General features: G+C 51.8%; 1 protein-coding gene across 1 annotated transcript in view; it reads left to right on the top strand.

Annotated features, from left to right (window-relative positions):
* Positions 1-24,347, top strand: part of CELSR1 (cadherin EGF LAG seven-pass G-type receptor 1) — an 89,499-nt gene that overhangs the window by 10,882 nt on the left and 54,270 nt on the right. Inside the window, exon 4 of the mRNA XM_044679281.1 lies at positions 22,856-23,078. Coding sequence (XP_044535216.1) covers positions 22,856-23,078 — 223 coding nt within the window. The remainder of the gene's footprint in view (positions 1-22,855; positions 23,079-24,347) is intronic.

Here is a 24,347-nt window from a genome sequence, read left to right as displayed (position 1 = left end):
TTTTCTCCCTTCTCTCTCTTCCTCCCTCTCTCTCTTTCTCTCTTTCCCCTTCTGCTTCTATCTCTGTCTTTCTTCTTTCCCTTCCCCTTCTTTCCTTATATGGACATATTTGTGTGCATGTGTTGCATATAGGGAAGGTGGAGAGGACAGAGCTTGGGTGCTGAGTGGATGAGGGGGGTGGGGGGTGGGGGACCAGGCAGGGATGCCTACATAGCTCTGGACTCAGGCAGTGGGAACTATCCAGCCGTTCTGTGGTCTGCACCCATGAATCTCAGCAAGGGGGATATGTGAGGTGAAGCCTGGGTATTTGAGGCTAAGGGGCTGAGATTCCTGGACAAGAGGCTGTTCTAGGGCCACAGGAGGGTGGCTAGTGCTTGTTGTGACCCCCAAGAGAGTCTGTAAGAATCAATAAGTGGGCAGGCACTTAGCACACTCTCACCATGTGCCAGGCCCCAAGCTTGCAGCTGGGGATGCAAAGGCAACACCGAAGCCATCAGAAGAGCTTCTCTTCTGTACAAATGGAAACTGGGCATGGGAAAACCAGGAGAATCTAGGTTGGGATCCTGCCTCTCACTGGGACCAGCTGAGGGACCTTGGCCACCATTTTGTTCTTCTCTGTATGGCATTTTTTGTGTCCACAATGGGAACAGAAATAGCACTTTCCTCCCAGGGTTGTGTGAGAGTTGAAGGAGAGAATGAGGTGGTGGGAAAAGCTCCCTCTCTGGGCCTCCCTTCCAGCACGAGCCCCAGGGTCCCGTAACACCCCTTCTCCAACCAGACATCCACGGGCCATGTACGTGAGGCACGTCTGTGAAGTCTCCAGGCCCAGGACTCGGTGGGAGGAGCGCCTCTGAGGTCCGCTTAAGGGTCCCGCTTCTGAAGCAGGCAAAGCAATCGTAGGAGCTCATCCCATTGAAGTCATCCTTCCTGCCACTGGCGTTCCCTGCCCCAGCCTCTGGCTCCTTCACCAGATTTGGCTTGGAATGATTTTGGGCAGCTTCCAAAGATCAGAACTATTCTGGGTGGATGAAGGGTTTTCCAAAGAACAGGCCCCGGGCTCTGAACACCTGCCCCCACAGAGGGGGCCCCCACCTAGGCCAAGCGCTGACAGCACCCTCAGAATGATAGCTGAGCCCTTCCACCTCCCACACCCCCAGGCGTCTCCTCATGGCGCATTTAGAGAGGAGCCATCCTGACCGAGCCAATGATACCCCACGTTTACAGGCTTGAATTCAGCGCTGTTCAGCACCCATGGCACGATGCCAGGGCTGGGGATTCAGAGAGAAAGCTGACTCCATGAACACAGATCTCATTGATCTGTTAAGCTCCCACTCAACGAAGGGGCCCGTGATGGGCACTGAGGGTGCAGCATTAAGAGGCCCGGAGATGCGAGAGGGAGAATGGATGGCTGTGGGGGTCGCCTGCTGGAGAGGGCTGTAAGGGAGGAGATCCATCGGAGGCTCAGGAGGGAGGCCAGCCCTGGAAGGAGAAGGGGGCCCGCCTCGGAAGGAGAAGGGGGTCAGCCCTGGAAGGAGAAGGGCCGCCTCTCCACATGAGCTTAGACAAAGGAGGGATCTGAGGGAGTGTGGAATGAGGAGGAGAAGAGGCAGCTCTTGGCCTTGGCTTTTCACCGAAGGTCTTTCTCGGGAGAGATGAGGAGGTCTGGAACAGCTGCTGCAGAGAATAAGAGTCTTAGGAGGAGTAAGAAACTTGCTTTGTTCAGCAAGGCCCCATTGAGTTTAGATAACACACATTTGTAGTGGACCCAGTTAGCCCAGATTTGTCACTTCTTCTAGCTCTGGCCTGGGATTATGGTCTCTCCAATCCCAGTCCAGTTTATTGGTTAAATACTCCAGGATATTTGGAGGTTCGCATTTGAGGGGCTTTTTATTTATTTTAAAAATTCCATTTCATTAATTAATTAATTGGTTGGTTTAGGCTATTTTTCCAAGGTTCCATGATTCATGTTCTTTCCCTCCTCTCCTCCCACCCGCCTCCCGTAGCCAACACGCAATTCCATTGGGTTTTACACGTGTCATTGATCAAGACCTACTTCCATGTTATTGATAGTTGTACTGGGGTGATCATTTAGAGCCGTGATTCCCAAAGTGGGTGCCACCACCCCCTGCTGGGTACTGCAGCGATCCAGGGGGCAGAGATGGCCACGGGCGCATTTATCTTTCCTATTAATTGCTTTTAAAATTTAAAAAAAAATAATTTCCAGGGCGCTAAGTCGTATTTTTTCTGGAAAGGGGGCAGCAGGCCAAAAACGTTTGGGAGCCCCTGGTTTACAGTCTACATCCCCGATCCTATCCTCATTGGCCCATGTGACCAAGCAGTGGTTTTTCTTCTGTGTTTCTGCTCTGAGGGGCCTTTTCGTTCCACTTGGGGAGCCCGACCAAGGCAGGGGGTACCTCCCATGCACCCTAGCTCCTGCTCGGGGAAGTCGTGCCCGCTCGTTCTCAGAGTGTGCCATGCTTGCCCGTTATGCCTAATAAGGATGCTCGTGACAAGATGCCATCTGCGGGGCAGTCTGAGATGGGCACACATCATCTCCTGGGAGCCTCACCCCAGCCCTGTGGGATTGGGTCTCGGCTTCTTATGACAGATATGGAAACGGAGGTTCACTGAGGTCAGGTGGCTGCCCCTTGGTCACACACAGTTAGTACGAGTCAGGGGTGGGATCTGAATTCGGATCTCCCCTAGCTCCGAGTTCAGCAGGCTTTCCCCTGGGACGTAGCGGCTCTACACCCTTGGTCTCTTGGAGGGGCTACTCCAAGTTCTCCCAGAAGAGAGGCTGGTGGCTCCATGAGTCCTCCTGGGGCTTGAAGCCACTTGGAACAGGCAGAGATTTGCTATCACGAGGCGTTGAAGGTGGCCATATTTGAATGGAATGATGGTTCATTTGAAAGCTTTCCTACAGAACAGGAGCCAGCTTTTCAGAGACTTTTAATACTATTACGTTTCCAAGAGTCTTCTTTCGAGGAATTGTGTTTTTCTCCTGATAAAGTAATTCATTTTCAGAGATAAATCTGAACAGGGAACCGTCGGGCCCCCTAGTCCTTTCTTTCCTTCTTTCTTTAAAAAAAAAAAAGAGTTTACCTTCCCTCTTAGAAGCAATAGGATGTATTGGTTCCAAGAAGACATAAGAGCTTATGTGCCTTGCCCAGGTTTGCATAGCCAGGAAGTGTCTGAGGCCAGCTTCGAACTCAGAGCCTCCCCTCTCTGGGCCTGACTGTCCACTGAGCCACTCGGCTGCCCCCTACATGTCTTTCTAAAAGCCGTTCCTTCGCCAACCAAGAGGCCAACGAGCGTCCAGCGAAGTCGGATTGTACATTCGGGAGCTGAGAGCTGGCCTGTCCACAAGGATCCCAGAAATAGCTGGAAACGAGTCATTGGGTGCCTTCGGTGTCTTGGGGGCCTGCTGCCTCTCGGCTCACCCGCACGTGGCTTGTGAAAGGCCTACCTGGAAGAGAGGACCGCAGAGGCCGGAGGAGAGTGTACAACGCAGGCCGTAGGGCGGATGGCCAGGAGGGGCTTCCGTTTCCTTCTAGGCTCTGTGCTGGGCTTGGGGATCCCGAGGACAGTAATGGAATTCCTGCCTCCAGGAGCGCATATTCTTCTTCCTATGTTACTTAGAGGGGAAACCAGGGAGGCACAGTCTGAGTCTGGCCCTACAATGAGCTCCGTTACCTCTCGGCGTCATCCTCCCCGCCCTGATCCCGGGCCCACAGCCTTGCCCCGCTCAGCGGAGAAAGCTCAGGGGTTCCAGCCGGCACCAGAAACTCCCCCGAGAAAGCCAGCCAGATTCTGCTGAAAGCCGGAGGGCCAGCGGCCTCCTCGGGCCATCCACATCCCCGAGAGGCGCTCGGCCGATCGTCCTGCACGCCTGAACTTGCGCTCCGCGAGGACTGCCCTGTGGCCCCCCGTTAACCTCCCAGCCAGCGCAGGCTCGGCTCCTTCTGGAGACGACGGACTTCTCCGACACTCAGACTTGTGGGAAGATTCTTGGGTCTTGTTGAGAGGCCGCGGTTTCCACCAGCTCCAGAAAGTCGCCGATCCGGAGGCCGCAGCGTTTCACAGACGCGCCTGGCCGGGGTGTTCGGGGTCGAGGGCTCGCCGGCCAGGGGAAGAGAAGAAGAAAATATCTCGGGAAAGCCCTCAAACCCAGGCATTCCCTGCTCGGACCCTCCCCGCTCTAGGACTGTTCTCAGGCTTTCCCCATCCGGCATTCCTCGTTCTAAGGACCCCCGTGCCTCAGCAGCCTGTGTCCGAAGGCCCCAGAGGCCCTCCTAGTGCTCTGTGCTCGGTTTTCTCCTCGAGCCCTTTCTGGTCTTGTTCCAAGATCTCTCCCAGCTCAGATATTCTCTGTTCTAGGCTGGAATACTCGACTTTGGAATGCCGCGTCCAGAGCGCCCAAGCCGAGAAAGAGCCTTAGAACGGGAAGCCCAGGAATGAAGGACGGGCCCAGGACACAGCACGCAGGGCCGGAAGAGAGGATGTTGAAACTCTGAGGACCCCCAAAGGTCAGGGCTGGGAGGGAAGAGCCTTCCAGAGAGTCTAGTCCAAGCCCCTCGGTGTATGGACGAGGAAGCTCGGGGCCAGAGAGATCTGGCCGAGGCCTTCCAGGGAGTCAGGGTCAGGGCTGGGACGCGTCGCTTCAGATGTCACTCCACATCCCGGCTCTTTCCTCTGGGTCTGGCTTCTCCCCCCAACATGGCCTGGGATGGCCAGTGAGCCCCCCGCCTTGTGCAAGGCTGAGCCTCTCCCTCATTGTGGGGGCCCCCTTCGACGCCGTGCTCCCTCGGCTCGTCTCCTCAGCAGAGCGACAAAGGTCCCTCCATCCTCCATCCTCCCCTCGGACCTCCCTGGAACTAGAGATGATGCTTTAATGAGGTTTATCTGATGGGAGCTTCAATCAATGGCTGGGACATTCCTATCTAGACTATCCATCACAGCTTGGCACTGCCTGAGGCTCCTTGGCACCTGACTGGTGGGAAGAGGAGATCAATCAATCAGTCAGTCAATATTTATAAACACCTCCTGTGTGCCAGCCATCGAGCTAAGCCCAGGAGAGACAACGGAGGCCCAAGCCAGTCGCTGTCCTCCAAGAGCTCACAGGCAACACGCACAGGACAGGCAGGGAGGAAGGCCCTGGGATGGAGAGGGGTCGGGGAGGGCTTCGAGTAAAGGACAGGATTTTAGTGGGGACTTAAAGGAAGCCAGGAGGTGGGGATGAGAAGGGAGAACATTCCAGGCAGGGCACATGGAGGGTCTTCTTGGTGGAACAATCAGGAGGCCAGAAGATGGAGGAGGACGAGTTAGGGGGTGAGATGCAGGGAGTCTGGAAAGGGAGGAGGAGGGCGCAGGCTCGGAAGGGCTCTGAATGCCAAACAGAGGACTGTGCTTTTGATCCTGGGGGGGATGGAGAGCCGCCGCAGTAGCAGGGTGGTCAGATCTGTGGTGAGACCTGCCTGGGCTTTCGGAAAATCACTTCGATGGCTGAATGGAGGATGGATCGGAGGAGGGAGAGCCTTGAGGCGGGCAGATCCCAGAAACCCTTGTCCTAGTCCGTGGGGTTTTGTCAGAGGAGAGAAGGGGCCTATTGGAGACGTGCCGTGGAAGGGAATTCAACCGGCCTTGGCAACAGCTGGGATATGGTGAGGGGCCGAAGGGACGGGAAGCTGATGGTGCCCTCCTCGGTAATAGGGAAGTGAAGAGGGGAGGGAGGGCATAGAAGGAAAGATGACAACTTCCATTTCGGACATGTTGAGTGCAAGATGTCTGCTGGACATCCACTTCGAGATGCTGAAAGGAAATGTAAGACTGGAGGTCAGCAGAGACTTTGGGGCAGGAAAAGTAGATCTGAGACTCATAGCATAGAGACGGTCATTCAGCGCAGGAGAGAGCGCGAGAGCTGAGGAAGTCGACAAGCGAGGTAGCCCAGAGCGAGAAGAGAAGAGGAGCCAGGACAGAGCCCTGAGGGACACCCAAGATGAGAGGGAGTGACTTGGAGGAGGATCCAGCAAAGGAGGCAGAGAAGGAGTTATCAGAGAGGGAGGAGGAGAACCAGGGCAGGAGGAGGACAGGGGAGAGAGAAAGGGAGGGAGACAGAGGCAGAGGCAGAGACAGAGAAGGCAAGAGGGAGGGAGGGAGGGGGGAATGTCCCAGAGACTTCAGAGAAGAGAGTATTGAGGAGGAGACAGTGATAAACAGTGATGGTGGCTACAAAGAGGTTGAGGGAAACATGGGTGGGGAAGATACCTCGGGATTTGGCCATTAGTGCACCATTGGACTTTGGAGAGGGCAGCTTCAGAAGAATGGCGAGAGTGGAATCTAGACTGTGAGGAGTGCAGAAGAGAGTGAGACGAGAGAAAGTGGAGGCCCCCCGTGCAGATGGGTTTTTCACGTTTAGCTACCAAAAGGCAGAAGCAATTCTAGGGCCATAGTTATGGGGGTTGGAAAGGGTCAAGTGGGAGTATTTTCAGGATGAGGGAGACACACAGGCATGTTTGTAGGCAGAAGGGAGGGAGCCAGGAGCCAGGAGAGACTGAAATAAGAGAGAGAGTGGGGATGGCAGAGGAGGCATCTGTTGGAGGAGATGGGATAGAGGGGTTCGCTTCAGCAGGAAAACCATTTGCTTTGGTCAAAAGTCGTCACCAAACCTATGATCAAGGAACTCAGATTCAAATCCCACCTTTGCCTCTTACTCACTAGCCTACTGAGCCTCAGTTTCCATCTCTGTCAAATGAAGGGGACTGGCTCACTGGTCTTTAAGCCCCATCCGCCTCCACCCATAAAGCCTATGACTGGTCAACCTTCAGTCACAGAGGGAGTGAGAGACCATCAGTCACGGCCTTGAAGTGGAGGTTGGCTCGATCAATTCCTGCTCAGGTGAGGTTAGACTACCTGCCTTCTGTGCTTCTTAGGTGCTTCTCAGTGCTCCCCCTCCCCATCCTCAGTTTCCCCTTTTTGTAAAATATAGGCTGTAAGGTCAGGGGCAGTTTTTTGATTTGTTTGATCCCCAGCAATAAGCAGACTACATCACGTCAGCTAGGAGGTAAGCAAATGCTGGGTGGATTGGAACCCAGAGGGGCTTCTATGGGCAGGTCTCTGAGGTTCTGCCAGCTCCAGGTGCCAAGATCACCCAGGAGCCGCTGCCTCCCGGGACTGCCATTCTCCTTCATGAACTCCCAGGGTTCTGAGCTGCCTCTTGTCCTTGATCCATCCCCTTTTTAGTTTGGACACGTCCCCGTTCCACATTCAATCAAAGAAACGTCCCTGAACCCTGATGGAATGCCGAGATAGCCCCACCTCCTGACGGGGCATCCTGCTCACACCTGCCCCATTCATCTCCTGCTTTCATCAGGTCCCACCCCTTCTCAAAAACCTGCCATGGGTCCCCATTGCCTCCAGGCCAGAAGCCAGACTTCAGCACACTGGCAAATGGTAGGCAGATCGCTCCTCCTCATCTGGAATATGGGGACAGTATCCACTGACTGTCTCTCTTTGGGGAGTCATTGAGAGAAGAGTGCCTTCTGGGCCTTAAATTCCTAGGAAATCAGAGTTGTTCTTCTTCTGGCCTCCTGCAAAGTGAACGGGGCACCAGGCTACATGAAGGTAGCTAGTGTCTGGGAGGAAAGCTGTGCTCTCCTCCCTGGGTTTGGACAGGAGAGGCCCGGCTGGCCCAGCTAAGCAGCTGGTCATCTGGCACAGAGCGAGGGGTCTGAATGGAGGAGTTTTTATAAAAGGGTAAAACTGAGGACCCCTAGGATTGGGCGGTGGAGAAGCCTAGGAGGGTTGACCGCTCTGCTCTGGGAACGCCAAGCTTTCAGGACCAGCGGAGAGATTCTGAGAGCTGCCAAATGCCTCTGACTGTGGAACATCAGAGTGTCAGGGCTGGGAGGAGCCTTAGAATACTCAGCTGAGTCCTGATCAGCAACAGGGATGAATCCCAGGAAGGAGTTGCCTTCTTTGGACTTAAAAATGGAGTCAATCCTTGCATTTTCCACTTCATTAGAACACTGGAGAGCACAAATTCGAATGTATTCAACCTCTTCTTGGGATTCCTCCTTCCTAGCATTCACCAGAGAATATTAGGGCCAAGAAAGAATCATCCGGACGAATTGCCTTCTTTTCTAGATGGGGAAACGGAGACCCAGAAAAGGGAGGAGAATTTCCCAGGGTGGGAAATTGAGTTCCTGGCAGAGCTGAGCCTAGAACCCGTGGCCACAGGCATGTACTCCAGGAACCCTGGTTCCTCAACACCCAGTTTGGGGCAGGAATGTGAAACTTCCCTTCCCAGAACTTGGGAATTACAGGCTTGTTGCTGCTGGGCCTCTCGAGGACTTCCCCTGCCTTAGTCTCTCTAGATCGTGCCTCTCCCACTCCCCGTCCCAGGCAGCTCACACAACTGTGGGCCCCCCCATGACTAATTCTGTGCAAACAGCAAACAGTGCTGGGCCCCTTCCTCCCCCTCCCCTTACCAACAGCTCCCCTGGAAACGTTGGACACCAACCAAGAAAGCAAATACAGCTCCTAGATGCTGCATGCCTTCCCGATTGCACTGCACCTGGCTTCCTGCCAGGCCTGGGCTCCATTCATGATCTTTTTGTGACCCGTCACCACCTGGAGGCTCACGGCCCCTTCCTTCATCGGGGCTCATGTTCCTGGCCGTGCCTCGGGGGCCATCTTGAGCCTTTGTTCCGGAGCCTTCTTCTCCCAGGCCTCTCGGCTTTGCCACATGATGCCCCTGGGCCTGGCTGGGTCCTGAGGTGAGCAGGTCAGCGCCAAGCTCAGAGGCTCCTCGCTGGCAGCCAAGTAGAGACCAGGCTTTTCTCCTGGCATTCAAGGCTCCCCCTGATTTAGCGCCAAATATGCCCTTCAGTTCTGTTCAGCATATATTGATTAAGCACCGACTATGTGCTGGGCTTTCTGCTAGGCTCTAAGGACACAAGGACCAGAGCTCCTCCATAAGGAGCTTCCATTTCCGGGGGGGAAGCAGCATCTACCCAGATAAGCCAATACCAGATGGTTGGAGGAGGAAGAGAACGTCTACAGCTGAGGGCATCAGGAAAGACTTCAGGAGGGAGAGCTCCGCCAGCTGAGCCTCAATAGCAGAGGTAGATGTGAGAAGGGAGTGCATGCCAGGGATAGGGGACAAGCTGGGCAGAGGCCCTGAGGTGGTAAATGCAATGTGGAGTGAGGACCATCCAGAAGTGCAAAGTTCCATAATGGGTCACAGAGTATCTAAAATCAGGCCAGGTTGAAGTAGCACTGTGGAGGGCCTCGAAGGCCAGGCGAGGGAATTTGTGTTTGATTTGAGAAGCAATAGGGAACAACTGAAGTTTCTTGAGTAAGAGAGTGACTGGGCCTTAGGAATATTCCTTTGTCAGCTGGGAGGGCAGGTATATTGGAGAGAAGAGAGACTGGAGGCAAGAAACCAAGTCAGAGGTCATAGCAGCAGTCACGGAAGAGAATTGGGTCCAGAGCATTAATAGAGGGGACCGAATGGGCAAGGAGAAAGGCCACTAAGACTTCATGAAGAAGAGTGATAGGGAGACCTCAGAGGTCTCCAGTCCAACCTTTATTTATTTATTTTATTTAAAAATTTATATATATATATATATATATATTTACTTTATTTAAAAATTTTATTTTTATCATCGTGCCAAACACACTTCCATCTTGGTAGGCGTTGTAAGAGCACACTCAAACCTAACCAGAACCCCAAAATAAAACCATCCTTCTCACTTTTAAAAAGCCATTTTTATTGTTTTTTTTGACTTTTCCCCCTCCCCAAAAGACATCCCTTGTGATAAAGAATAAAAAAGAGGAAAACTCATCAACTAACTAACTAATAGATCTAAGAGGGCGCTCACAAGCCGAGTCGCACACCCAGAGATAACTCCTGTCCCGGGGCCACCATCTCCAGGTTGGTGAGAGGCTGCCTAGCCCCAGCACACCCTGATAGGAAAGCCCCATCCATGCCTCACGTCACTCCCTCCTCTGCAGTGACTTCCTCCACTGCCTCCATCCCCCATTGTGGAACCATGAACCATGATCGCATTCACTCAGCCGTTGTTCCTGGATTGGGTGCCTCAGTGTATTCCTCTAATGCCTTCCTCACCATTCCTATAATTTTCAGGAACAAAGTTTCCTCTTTGTATGTGCTCCCCCCCCCCAATCCCCACCCCACCACTGTCGGCTCCCAGGGCCCTTAGAATATAAGCTCTTTGAGGGCAGGACAATCTTTGCTCTTTTACGTGTATCCCCAGTGGCTTAGCACCTAGGAAGCCAGTTGATAAATACTTTTTAATGTACTGATTGTAATTTGGGGCCCAGATGGGGCCTAACCTGGTCCTAAACTTTCCCAGCACCCAGTTTTGATCCTGTTGTCATGGTAGTCTCTTTGCTTACCTGGTCACCTTCATGACCTCCTTCCTTCAGCATCCTTGGCTGATGGAGCTCATCTGCCCTTCTCCATGTTCATTGTCTCCATTCCTTCTCCCAGCACATTGATGTTCTAGTATAATGACGTGTTAGGGTAGGAGAGTCAATTAGATTAGTCATCCGCTCTCACTTAAAGTGGCTCTCCTGATACTCTAGACCCCGTACATTTATTTATCAGGTGAGAACATCTTTGCTGAACGCATCAATCAAAGACACGAAAAAGGAGCTCTGAAAAGTCTTTATTGAATCTGGAAGGGAGGAGGAGAAAGGACTCCACACAGGAAGTATGTTGGGACTAGAGACAGACACCCGGTCATGTCCTGCGGGGTGGGATGAAATAACAAGTCCGTTTAGAATCTGGGCTTTCAGGCAGTGGCCCAGCCCAATGGGAGAAGCGGTTCCAGCCAGGCCCCTGGACAAGACTGGGGGAAGGAATGAGCATTTTGCCTCCTCTTCCTCTCCATTCCTACCTTGTCCGGAGGTTGACCTCACAGAACCTCAGAAAGTTGGAAGATTTGGGACTTTCCATGGGCCTCTTAGCAGTGGCCCCCAAAGAAGAGTAGCTGGCAGCAGGGTGTACTTCAGGAACCAGGGGCAAGCACGATCTGCCGAGGCAGAGCGCTGAGCAGAAGCCACACAATTCTTGAGGGAAAAGAACTTCTAGTCATTGGAAGGTCTGAGTTCACCCCTTTGCCACACGAGCTCTTGAGGCTTGAATGCCCACGTCCTGTATGTGTGGAGTGGGGCGGGGCAGTTAGACCAACTGCTCTTACCCACCCCCTCGGAAGCTTTCCATTTCTAAAAGCAAATGAAATCTGGCTGGCTTGTTGAGATCAACAGATAATCAATGGGGAAGACAGACGAGTGGGGGCTTTTGAAGAGCGGGACTAGAAGTTCCTCCGTAGCACCTCTGGATTGCCCCTGAACCAAAGGGGAGAGGTAGCCAGCTGCCACTTGGGTAGCTAGCCTGTCTGCCTTGTCTGAGCGAGCGAGCGAGCGTGGGCTACGCACAGACTACAGCCTGTTTGTTTATTAGGTGGGAGCAGTGTTCTGTTTCCAGGGCTTTGCTACTACCAAAAGCGTGGCCAGAAATATTGTGGCGTCTCTTTTAGTCATGGAACTCTGGGATAGGTGCGCGGCAGCCGGATCTCTGAGTCAATGCCGTGGAGATTTGGGCCATTTTCAGAGCGTAATGTATAGCACACATGCTGTGCTGGGCATCGTGCCCTGCACTTTACAGATCTTATTAGTCCAAATGCCTTTCCACAATGCGACCCCTTCGCTTTTCAGAGGAAGACCCTGAGGCCGAGGGAGGTGCAGTCACATAGCTATTAAGGGACAGAATGGGGATTTGGACTCCAATGTTTTCCTGCATTGCGTCTCTGAACACAGAGTTTAGGAGGGGGGAGAGGAGGGAGGAGAGGAGAAGTTGATGGGGTGGGGAAGGACAGGAAATGAGGGAGTTCAAAGGGGCTGGATGTTGTGTTGGGGCACAATCGTTGCTGAAGAGGTCATTGATGCCAAGGATGCCAGGCAGTGAAGAAGTAGTTAGCTGTGGGCAGCTAAAGAATAGGTCCCAATTCTTCTGGGCTGCTGAGATTTCAGCTCTCCACATCTGCCTGGGTCATCCCAGCCAACAGAGTAGTAAGCCAACCAGGAAGGGGTTTTCTGGCACCCAAATACCTTTTACTATTTATATTTGAAAAATGGGTGTGTCCGAGTCCCAGGAAATCACTCTGATGCCTGCAATGGCAGGAGAGGCTCCAAGAACGAAGGATGACTTAAGAGGGATCTCAGAATGCCAGAGGCAGAGCCCAAAGGACCATGGGGGCCGCAAACCCAAACCGTACGGGACAAGAATCCATCAATCCTGAAGCACTTATTAAGTGTCTGTTGTATGCTAGGCGCTGGGAAAGATGCTCGGTATACCAGGACCAAAGAGACCTACCTAGTGTCTGCCATCCTATCTTGGGAGACTATGGCAAACAGAAATAAGCATGAATAGAATATATACCTGGTCATTTTGAAAGGAAGGACTTGAGGCCTGGGGAAGATCAGCAAAGTGCTCAGGTGGAAGGTGACGAGCAGAGTTCTGAGGACCACGAGGGAAAGCCCAGCTCACTACACTCAGATCATCAGGCAGAGTCTGGTGTGTCTCCTTTTTATGGATTTGGACCCTAAGTCACAAAGAAGGCACGAGAATCGCCCACGGTCACACAGCTCCTAAGAAGAGCCGGGAGTCCAAATTACAGACTCTCAGGGCTAGAAGGTCATCTCTTGAAGGCCATTGGATTCCATCTCTTCTCCAGAAGCCCCGATTAGTGGTCATCTGGCCTCCACTAGAAGACCTCCAGCGAAGGGAAACCCACAACTCCACCCTATCTAAGGCAGTCCATTCTATTGTCGGACAAGTGCACTTGTTAAGAGTTTCATTTTTCCTCATCACAAGAAAACCTCCCTCCTTTAATTCAATGGATGAAATAACTCCAGAGCTGGAAGGATGGCGGAGACCATCAAGTCTCATTTTATGGATGAGGAAGCTGAGGCCCAGGAAGGAGATGGGCCTTGCCCAAGGTCATCAAGGGACTAAATAGCAGAGGCAGGACTTGAACTTGGGTCCTTGGGCTCTGTTCTTTGTTCTATGTTTGCCAGGTGGCTTCCCTGCAGTTCAGTTCAAACCCCTCCGTTTTCCTTGAACACCTGCTCTGTGCCAGACACTCTGCAGGGGATACACAGGCCAAAAGAAAATAGCTCCTTCCCCCTCCCCCCACCCCAATCCCCAGGGGAAGGTGTGGGGAAAGTAAATCAAATTTAGACCAAGTAGGTGTGGGAGATGGAATGAGGAGAGAGGCTGGAGGCAGGCATAGTTGCTTAGTGAAGTCACCGAGGCATGAAGTGATAAGAGCCTGACCTTGGGGCATGGAGAGACACTGCAAACAAAATTGGCCTGGCCTTGGGAAGAAGAGTGAGAGATGGCTCTGCACCCCCATCCTGGGCAGGAGAAGGACAGTAATCTTTTGGGGGGAGGAAATGGAAAAACTACCTGAGGAGTCAAGAACGGTCTCAGGTAGGAGATGGTACTTGAGCTGAGCAATTCCAAGTGGCAAAAATAAGGAAAGAAAGAGAGAGAACATAAGGCTGAGAGAGGTATGAGGCCACGATATTCCAAGTGGATTATTGTGGAGGGGGAACAATAAGCAGACTCCCTCTCCTTCTGACCTCTGGGAGCAGTTCAACTAAGACAATGTTTTTCCAGCATCTGCTGAGCGTCAGGCACCGCAGGATAACCAGATTGGGCAGGACACTCAAGTGACTTTTTTAAAATTTGGATTCAAAATGTTTTAATAACAAATGTCTACATCAGTTTTCCACAGGTGTATGATCCATATTGTCTCCCTCCTCCCTGCCAAAGCTAACAAGCAATTCAGTCTGGGTTAGACATGTATCACACAAGGAAACCCTGGCCTTTTGTGGCCAAATGAAGTGCTCCTTGTCCCAAGGTAGGCTGGCCCCTTGGACCCTTCTGAGCCTTCTCTGAATGCACCGGCTTGGGGGAGTAGAGAGGGTGCCGGAAGGGAGTAGAAGATATATCTGGAGGTGATTAAAGACAAACCAAGCACTAGCCAGGTGGTGGTTAGTGATGGGGACAGTAAGCCATTGTCTGCAACCCAGAGGAAGCAGGCCCTGGAGCTGGCTGAGGAGGGGGTTGAAGCCTTCCATCCCTTCGGTCAACTCAAAATATCTTTACCCTTTACCGCATCCCTGACCAAATTTCCTTAAGAGTATTTCTTGTTCCCCTCACTCTCTTTATAATCTCAGGCACTTCACTCCTTTCATCTCTTTGGATCTCGGTTTCCCCAACTGCAAAAAGAGGGATTCAGATCAGATGACTCTTGAGGCCTTTTCTGCTCTAGACCTCTGAGAATAGGATCCTAAAAAGTGGATTGTTGACTCTTCCTAGGGCCCCCTCACACAGTCCCTTCTGGCACCCTTCCTCACCTCTACCTTGCAGGTCATTTTTTTCCTTTCGTCCCTCCAGTCTTGCACACAGGGCCTCCGACCCAGGGCTGTGCTAACCATTCACTGAATCAGATTCTTTGTGTTCTAACCGTGTATTTGTTTTCAAGGCGACTTCTATTGTGTGCCAGGATCAGAGATGTAGAGATGGGAGGACCTCACAGGTGCCACTTTACAGAGGAGGAGACTGAGGCCAGAGAAGGGAAGGGGCATGGGCTCCTAGCTTGAGAGCTGAAAGGGCCTTCTGAGGCCACAGAGGCCAGTTCCCCCTCGCCTCCATCTTCTGGAGGATGATTTACTTTGAATACACTTTGTAATACTTCTCTGTGGAGATGTCAGTTCCCCCAGCAGAGCGTAAGCTCCTTGAGGGCAGGCCTGATGTCCCTTTCCCCAGCACTCAGCCCAGTCCCTAGCACCCCAGCAGTGGTAGAATTCCATATGGCAGTCCCAGAGGGCAGACAGATGTCCTCCAGAGACCCAGGGTGGAGAACAGGAAAGCTCAAAGGCTCGAACACTTGGCCAAGGGAAGGAACTCAGAGCCTGATTTCTAGGCAGGTCTGTAGCCAGACCAGTGGTGGGAGCACCTTGATTTTGGCAGGAAAGCAAAGGGTCTTCCCAAGGACAGCCACACTCTGGTTTTAGAGTCTGGACCTTGGGGTTCACTGGGGCAGGGAACTCCCTCTGCAGATCTCCTGCTCCCGGTCGATGTAAGCTGATTCCTGCTCCCCAATTTCCAGCCTTTCAGAGCTGCCTGGGCTGGTGAGAAGGGAAGACTCGAACCTAAGCCCCGATGACTTAGTCTCTCCACCACACCACAGCTGCCACTCCAGGCCTCAGCTGATGAATCTGATTTTCCTTCTGTTTTCTCTATCAAGCCGGCTGATCTGCAACCTAGAAAGGGTAGAAGCAGCCTAGCCAAGAAGGAATGAAAGCCCAAGATGGGAGAGGAAGATAGGAAGAGGGGCAGGCCAGCCACGGCTGCCGTGAATGAGGTTAGGGCGGCCGGCCCAAAGGAGTTCATTCTAGGACAGAGAAGGACTCCCAGAATTTGGGGGTTGAGGGGAAGAAGGAGAAGAAGCTGATTCTGGGACTGGTGCAGCTGAGGTGGGGACTCTAGAACATGGAACAAAGTCCCGAAGGGAGAAGGACCTTCGAACATGGAATATTAGCTGAGAGGGGCCATAGAACAGGGAACGTCAGGGCTGGAGAATTCCTAGAGTTCATCTAGGGCCAATCTCCTCATTTTACAAATGTGGAAACTGAGGCCCAAACAGGACAAGGATTTTGCCCATGGATCTCACCCCCTTCTCAAACTCCATTTCTTTCTCCTGTCAGAGCTGACCTCCACATGAGTCCTCCCAGTTCCCAGCCCCCAGGGTTTCTTCTCTTGAGCCCTCCATACATTATTAAATAAAGGCTCTTATCAGATGGCAGCCTCCTGGTCCTCAGTGTGAGTGCTGACAGCCGCCCTCGCCTGGTTTGCTGCTTGCTATGAATGCCTTATCAAATGCACTCTTGAACTTTGCACAAAATTACATGAGAGATGGCTGAAAGCTGACTCCCTGGTGCAAGGAAGCTGTCCTCTGTGGAAGCTCTGTGGAAGTAGGGAGGCTGTGTGTGCACCAGCTTGGGATCGCCCCACGTACCAGCCCAGCCAGGCCCTTTCTGGGCCTCAGTCTCCCCCCCTGTAAAATGAGGGCCTGTCCTCGGGGTCTCCTCCAGCTCTAATTCCTGTGTGCCTGCTTCTTAGGACAGGGAGCTTGTCACCACCACCATCAGCCATTTCTTGGAAAAGGAGCTTTTGGTGGTGGGGTGGAGGATTGCCCCCTCCCTCCTGGGAGAGCCTCCCGTGTTTATAAATCCCTTCCTCCTGAAGCCTCACCTACTCCCCTACCCCCATACTCATTCAGGCTTCTCATGAAGCCCTTCTGGGATGGAGAACTCACTCCTCCACCAGAGAGCCCGTTCCATTTTGGGAAGCGTTTCCTGGCATCAAACCCAAGCCCTGACTTGCTCTTGCCCCCATTCCTCCAAGGGTGAGCTGACAAGGCTCTCATCCCTCTCCCTTCCTGCTCCCAGGCTCCTCTTCTCAAGCTCAACATGCCCATTTCCTTGAATCAGTCCTCTCGTGGCATGGGCTCTCTTCACCGTCCAGGCTGCCTTCTTGAGACATTTGTCAGCTCATCAATGTCTTTCCTAAACGGTGGCACCCAGAACTGATGTGTGATCTGGCCAGGACAGAGGAGGGGGTGCCTTACCACCCCTACTAAGCCCAGCAGCTCGAAATCTCTTACAACAGCCCCCAAAGCCCCCTCTTTGCCTTTCCTGCTGCCAGCCACACCACGGACTCTTCTAGGTGTGCCGCCCACTCATGATCCCCCATGTTTCCCAGACACGCCTGGCCCATCCCTGGGTCCTCTTGGAGGCCTGATGTGGAATCCCCTCTTCTCTCTGCCACCCTGGAATGATGTGAGTCTTCTGGCCCTGAGACAAGCACCCTGGCTTTCTTCCCACCACACTAGGCTGTCTCACCCAGATGTCGAGGCCCCTGGGATGAGGTGACATGAGCAGTGAGAGTTCTGAGCTTGGCACTCCTGTGGGAAGAGCTTCAGCTAAATCTGGGCTTGTTACCCCACACTTGTTATTGATGAAGCTGCCCCAGAAAGAGGACATTTCTTCTTTTTTAATTTTAAAATTTGTATTTAATTAATTTAGAACATTTTTACATGGTTATAGGTTTCATGTTCTATCTCTCCCCTCCCCCTACTCCCTCCCGTAGCCCACACACAGTTCCACTGGGTTTTACATGTGTCATTGATCAAGACCTGTTTCCATATTATTGATATTTGCACTGGGGTGATCGTTTTGAGTCAATATCTCTTATTATATCCCCCTCCACCCATGTGATCAGGCAGTTGTTTTTCTTCTGTGTTTCTGCTCCCACAGTTCCTCCTCTGAATGTGGATAGCTTCTTTCTCATAAGTCCCTCAGAGTTGTCCTGGATCATTGCATTGCTGCTAGTACAGAGGTCCATTACATTCTATTTTACCACAGTGTATCAGTCTCTGTGTACAATGTTCTTCTGGCTCTGCTCCTTTCACTTTGCATCACTTCCTGAAGGTTGTTTCAGTTCACATGGAATTCCTCCAGTTCATTATTCCTTATAGCACAATAGTATTCCATCACCAACAGATACCACAATTTGTTCAGCCATTCCCCAATTGAAGGCATACCCTCATTTTCCAATTTTTTGCCACCACAAAGAATGCAGCTATATTTTTGTACAAGTCTTTTTTTTTATGATTTCCCAGAAAGAGGACATTTCTGAGTGAAAAGCCCCAGTTAAAATTGAAGTGGGTAACTACCTGGTAAGGAAAGAAAACCTTGGCAGAGTGGAGAGGAAGGCAGAGGTCTCATTTTGGGGCTGCCGCTGCCTTGTGGTATGACAGCCCCTCTAGGTACAGTGGATGGAGTACTGGACCTAGAATCAGGACAACTCAAGTTCAAATCCAGCCTCAGATACTTACTGGCTGTGTGACCCTGAGCAAGTCACTTAACCTCTGTTTGCCTCAGTTTCCTCAACTGTAAAATGGGAATAACAATAATAATAATACTTACCTTCCAGAGTTGTTGTGAGGGTAAAATGATAGAATACTGGTAGAGCACTTAGTGCAGTGCCTGGCACATAGTAGGGGCTTTTGAAATGCTTTTTCTCCTCCACCCTTCTTCAGTTCCCTTGCTTGTAAAAGGAGCAGGCTGGGCTGTACAACCTCTAACATTCCCTGAAAAATCTCCAAGACTTTCATTTTCTCTTTTCAGCCCCCCAGCCTCCCCCAAAGATTCTGTAATTATGTCAGCAGAGGGACCTCCAGTGGAAGAACTCTGTCCACCACCACAGAGCACACCCCATCTAGGACCTCATGACCCCATCCTAGGGAGCAGCAGAATTCATTCTTGATTTCTTCCTCTGGTTCTTTCCAGGCTGGCAGCACATTTAGGGACATTTGGGGTGTGGAAATGCCAGGAAATTTTCTTTGAAATTCCTTGTCATTTGGTGCCCAGCTTTGAAATGGCAGCTTCCAGTTTTTCAAAGAACCACCATTGGGTGGGTCTTTGCATCAGATGGGAGAGACTGTCAGGCCCCTGCAGGCAAAGACACATCCCTGAGGAGCACCCGGTAGGGAGAGGAATCATCAAGCCTGGGACCCTGACCTCGGAGGGTTCTTGTGAGGAACAAACACTCTTTATGTGTGTGAGTAATTCGCCCCGCCGTTTCTCTAGAGGACTTTACGGGCTATGAAGCACTTTGCTCCCATCAGATCTGAGAGTTTCGGTATGAGTGTGCCCACTTAATAGATGAGCAAATGGAAGCTCAGAGGGTGAAGCAATAACAATCATTGTCCCCATGGACATAGACACAGCCTCACAAGTTACTAGGCTTTACTTGCAGGGTTTTCCTTTAACCCCGGGAACAAGAATAGTCTGGGAAGTGTAGGAGTACACGTGTAAATAAAGTGGGGAAACTGAGGTTCAGGAGAGGGCATAGAATAATGGGAATGAGCCTGGGCTCCTCTCCTGGCTCTGCCACTCACTATCTCCATGACTTTGGGTGAGTCTCTTCCCTCATGTATGGGGGAGGACTTGGAAGCTCCATGATCCTGTGAGATCAGCCAGAGCCCCATGGCTTATAAGTGAGGGAGCCAGGACTGTGCTCTTTCTTCTCTCCCAATCAATGGTCACCAAGCATTCTGAAGCCCTTCTGGGTGCCTGGCACCATGCTAGGGAAGCATAGGAGAAAGAGAGAGGGTGAAAATTGCCTCTGCCTTCAAACAGTTTTACATACAAAAGATGGGAAGGATAAATACAAGATAATCTTAGAAGGGAGGCACTTTCAGAGTGGGGGTGGGGGCAGGAGGGATCAGGAAAGGCTTCAAGGAAGCCAAAGAAAAGTGAGGAGGCAGAGCATCCCGGGCAAAGGCATGGAGATGGGAGATGGAGTCTCATGTAAGAGGAACCCTCCAGAGAAAGGAAAAGGAGAGTGAGTTGCTTAGGCTCTTGTCCAGGATCCTTTTTCAGAGATGAAAGTTGAACCAGTGGAGTCTCAGCAACCCCTAGGACATCCATGAAGATACCTGGGCTTCCATGACTGGTCTGGAGCAGAGGATAATGGGAACTCCAGTTCTGGGGCTGCCATCATTCTTTGTTTGGTCAGTCATGATGCAGTGGAAGCCTTTTAGTTTCTTGCCACTCACTGGCTCCTTTTGTTGTTCAAAAGTGAACCAACAGTCAACATTAGAAGGAACACTCTGAAAGTCAGTCCCTCCCAGCTCTGGAGTGAAGAAGACTTGGCTTCAAGCCCCTCCTCAGAGACTTACTAGCTGGGTCCCTCAGCCTCAGTTTCCTTCTCTGTAAATAGAGATAAGAATAGCACCTACCGTGAGGGCCATGGCCAAGCTCAAGTGAGATCTTGTTTGTAAAAGCCTTCTGCAAAGCTTTGAGCATCATACAAATAGTAGAGGTCATTGTTATCATCCAAGCTGGAGCTGGATTAGACTTGTTCTAAGAGTGCTGGCTCCTAGATTCAGATTCTGGCTCCTCTAATCATTTTTTGTTTGAGGGACTTTGGATGAGTCACTTGCCCTTGCTGTATCTCCCTTTCCTTCTCTGTAAAACGAGGAAGCTGGACTAAATTCAGTCCTAAATTCAATCCAACAAGCATTTATTAAGCTCCTGCTATGTACCAGGCATTGGGAACACAAGGTGAGGGATCCTCGAGGAGGCTGGATTCAACTCTGTGAGCCTCAGAGGACACGGCTAAACATAGTAGAGGGAGAGGAAGTTGCAGAAAGGTTGATTTCATTTTGAGGAAGAAAAATGTCCTTCCCAAGGGAGCTGTCCACAGCAGGAGTGAGCTGCTTCCCCTAGTAATGACGTCTCCATCTCTGGAGGTATCCAACAGTGGCTGGGTCACTTCTGGTCAGATATTATAGACAGGGTTCTTTTTTTATTTAATTTAAAAATATATATATTTTTTCCGTGTTTCCATGATTCATTTTTCTCCTCCCTTCTTCCCTCCTCCTTCCTGGAGCTGACAAGCAATTCCACTGGATTATACATGTGTTAACACTTGATACCTTTTTGCATAAGATTCATTTTTGCAATAGAGCCTTATAAATAAAGCCTAAACCCCAAATCACATGCCCATATATACATGTGATAAGTCATTTGCTTTTCTTCTGCATTTCCGCTCCCACGGTTCTTTCTCTTGATGTGGAGAGCATCCTTTCTCCTAAGCCCCTCAGAGTTGTCCTGGCTCGTTGCATTGCTACTTGTTGGATTGTTCCACAATGTTTCACTTTCTGTGTTCAGGGTTCTCCTGGTGCTGCTCATTTCACTCCGCATCAGTTCATAGAAGTTGTAGACAGGGTTCTTGAGAGCAGGAGCTCTCTCTTGCCTTTTCTGCATCTCTTAATAAGTATTTCTTGACTGAGTGGCTGCAGGCAAGATTAAGTGCCTCTAAGTCCCTCCCAGGTCAGAGATTCTTTCATTCTGGGTTTGTGTTCTGGCTCTTTCATTCACCAAAGACCTTGGGCAGTCCTCTCTCTACCTCAGCCTCAGTTTCCTTTACTTCCCTCCCACACAGGCTCTGTAAACCTCTGAGGACAATAAAAATGTAAGCTCTTATTCTGCCCAAATGGAGAGAAATGTTGTAGAATGTTTATTCCTTGTCACCTTACCCTTCCCTCAGTCTGTTGCAGCGGCTCTTTAGACAGGTCATAGACCACTGCCTCTGCTGGGATTCGCTGTGTGACCCTGAGCTGGTTGTTTTCTCTCTTTGGGCCACAGGAAGAGGATTGGACTAGAGGGGACCAGATCATTCCTGAGGAAGAATTCATTGAGCACCCATGGGTGCTCGGCACTGTGCTAAGCCCCGGGAATACAGAAAGGCAAAGGACAGTGTCCGTGGAGGGGACAGCTCTGCACTGACAAAACATGGCCAGATAAGATGGAGCATTTCCTACCGTCCCGAATGGAGGACCAGATGCTCCAGAATTAGCTGTACCTGGGACACCAAGGGGAAGCACAGGCCTTTGCATTCTGTTGCTGTACGGTTGTTTCAGTCACGTGCCACTCTTCATGGCCCCTGGCAGAGCTGCCTTAGCAAAGATACTGGCGCGGTTGGCCATTTCCTTCTCTGAGCCTTACCGTATCACGTGGCATCTATTTCCGATATCATTTATTCTCCTTACTACTTGGAAGTTACTAGACTTAGCAGACCTACTGGTAGACATCGCTGTACCACAGATTGTTTCTTAGCATTTTCTTAACTGCCTCTCAGCCTAATTGGGTTTCTTGGAAATTTTGTGTTTTTTGTTTTACACATTTAAAGACATGATTCAGGAGCAACTAGGTGGCTCAGTGGAGTGAGAGCCAGGTCCAGAGCCTGGAGGTCCTGGGTTCAAATCTGGCCTCAGCCACTTTCCATCTGTGTGACCCTGGGCAAGTCACTTGACCCCCATTGCCTACCCTTACCACTCTTCTGCCTTGGAACCAATACACAGTATTGATTCTAAGATGGTGGATAAAGGTTCAAAAACCAAACAAACTCCTACAGAAAAGAATAAGTTCATAGGTGCCTGTAGTCCTCCGGTGGAATCTTCTTGCCCCAATGGAAGGAGGAGCAGTGTGACACATTCTAGCCATCAATAGTTATTAAGCACCTGCTGTAGGCCAGGCATTGTGCCAAGCAGTAGGGATGAAGTGAAGGCAAAGGCCGCCCCTGCCCACCAGGAACTCCCACTCTCACGAGAGAGACAGTGAACAACACAAGTTTGCACAAACAACAGGATGAATAGGAAATCCTTCCCAAAGGGAGCAGGAAGGGCTTCTTAGAGAGGGGACGGGTTAGTTGAGGCTCAAATGAAGCCAGAGTCCAGTTGGAGTTAGCCTCGTTCTGCTTGGCTCCAGCGGGCAGAAAGAGGAGCAGTGGGTGGAAATGGCAACAAATGCCAGTGGAGAGAGACCACCAGCCACTCGGCTGTCCCCAGTGCAGTAGGACGCCTCCTGAGCTGCCAGGCTCACCGCTCTTGGACAAACGGTAGGCTGACTCCTTGGCTCTACTGTAGAGGAGCAAATGTGGCACAGGCTTGACAACCTCTCCCAGCTTCCCCAGGTCTGTTACCATTAGGTGGGGCGTAAAGCCCAGCTCTGTCCCTTAGCCAGGCCGCTCCCCTTCTCTTGGTCACAGTTTCCTCATCTGTAAAAGAAGGGAGTCACTCTGTGCTCCCTCATCCCAAGTCCCTGCCTCGGGCACCACCAAGGCCCACAGTAGCGTGGCTGTTCTCTCAATCTCCCTTCCTGTCTCCTCTCTGCCTCTGTCCACCAGGCGAATACTGTGAGGTGAATGCCCGCTCAGGCCGCTGCGCCCCCGGTGTCTGCAAGAATGGCGGCAAGTGTGTCAACCTGCTGGTGGGCGGCTTCAAGTGCGAGTGCCCACCTGGCGAGTTTGAGAGGCCCTACTGCGGGGTGACCACGCGGAGCTTCCCAGCGCAGTCCTTTGTCACCTTCAAGGGCCTCCGCCAGCGCTTTCACTTCACGCTCTCGCTCACGTGAGTTCCCACCCACATGGCCAGAACACGAGGTCCCCTGATGGCCCTGGAGCGCCTTGCTCAGGGTCACCTGGTGCCAAAGGGTTTTTAGGCCTTGCTGAAGTTCAAAGGTCCCGGCCTGGGCCCCTACTTAGGGGGAAAAGGAAAGCTAGACAGGGTGGCCAGCGGGGAGGCACATGATGCAGCAAAGGGCCCACCACCACAGTGAGAGGGAAGGGCGACCACTTGGACCATTCACATTCTTCCATCTTACGGGGCCTGGTTTGCCCAGTAATTGGTCTTCTGTGTAAATGTGGCCTGTAATTACTCAGAGGCTTGTGTGGACCGTCCTTCAGTCTCCTCTGAGATGCTATTTACAAGACCGGTGAATGGGGCCCAGTTCGGCCTCCGGCCAGCTACCCCTCTCAGCCCCGATGCCCAGGAGCCTCAACCAGCCACCCCTCTGAGCCCTCGTCTCCGACTCAAACACCTGCCTGCCAGCCCCCTCTCCCGAGCCTTCCCCTTCATTCTCACGTCCACCTGCCAGATTCTACAGGGACATGTGATGGGGGAAGGAGGGGACCACCGAGGGCCGCACAGGGATAGACGCTTACACTGACAGCTGGGTGCCCAGAGACCGGGTCCTAGATAAAGCCAGGCAGAGAGGCCTGAGCCTGAGAATGGGCTGGGAGCAGGAGAGGGAATTCTGGGTCTTAGCCTTTGTTTAGGGCCTTTCTGAACCCTGATGAGAGAGCGGGTTGTTCCCTTCATGACCACGGCCATCCCCAGCAGCCTGCTCCATGGGTGGACGGATCCAGTTTATTTAAGACCAAGTCTCCGTTTGTTGCGCCCATGGCTTCTGGCTAAGTAGAACAGGACTCTCCTGTCCTAGGCTCCTTCCTCTCCCGAGTCTTCTCCAACTTACCATCATCCTTCCTAAAATGTGTTGCCCAGAAGTGGACAACAGCCCAGACGTGGCAGTCGGGGCAATGATGACCCTCAGATCTTTTTTGGACTGACCGCCAGGCCACACTTCCTCCATTCTGTACCTGGGAAGTGGATTTTTTGAACTGATTTGAATTGGATTTTACATTGACCTCCGTTAAATTTGACCTCGTTCCCTTCAGCCCCACCCTCTAGCCTGGAAAGAGCCTTAGGTAGGAGCCCCCCCCCCCAGTTACATCTTCGAATGGCCCCAGGCTTTAGCTTTGGGGTGAACTTGCAGGGACGTCCCCCTTTGGGAAGGCCTGAAGAGCTCACAGATTTCTTTTCTCCCTGGCCTCCCCTTCC

Source organism: Gracilinanus agilis, chromosome 5, assembly GCF_016433145.1.
Source record: "Gracilinanus agilis isolate LMUSP501 chromosome 5, AgileGrace, whole genome shotgun sequence".
In the NCBI taxonomy this organism is placed as follows: domain Eukaryota; kingdom Metazoa; phylum Chordata; class Mammalia; order Didelphimorphia; family Didelphidae; genus Gracilinanus; species Gracilinanus agilis.
The sequence above is the reverse complement of the archived record's forward strand: the minus strand, read 5'-3'. Positions and strand labels throughout refer to the sequence as shown.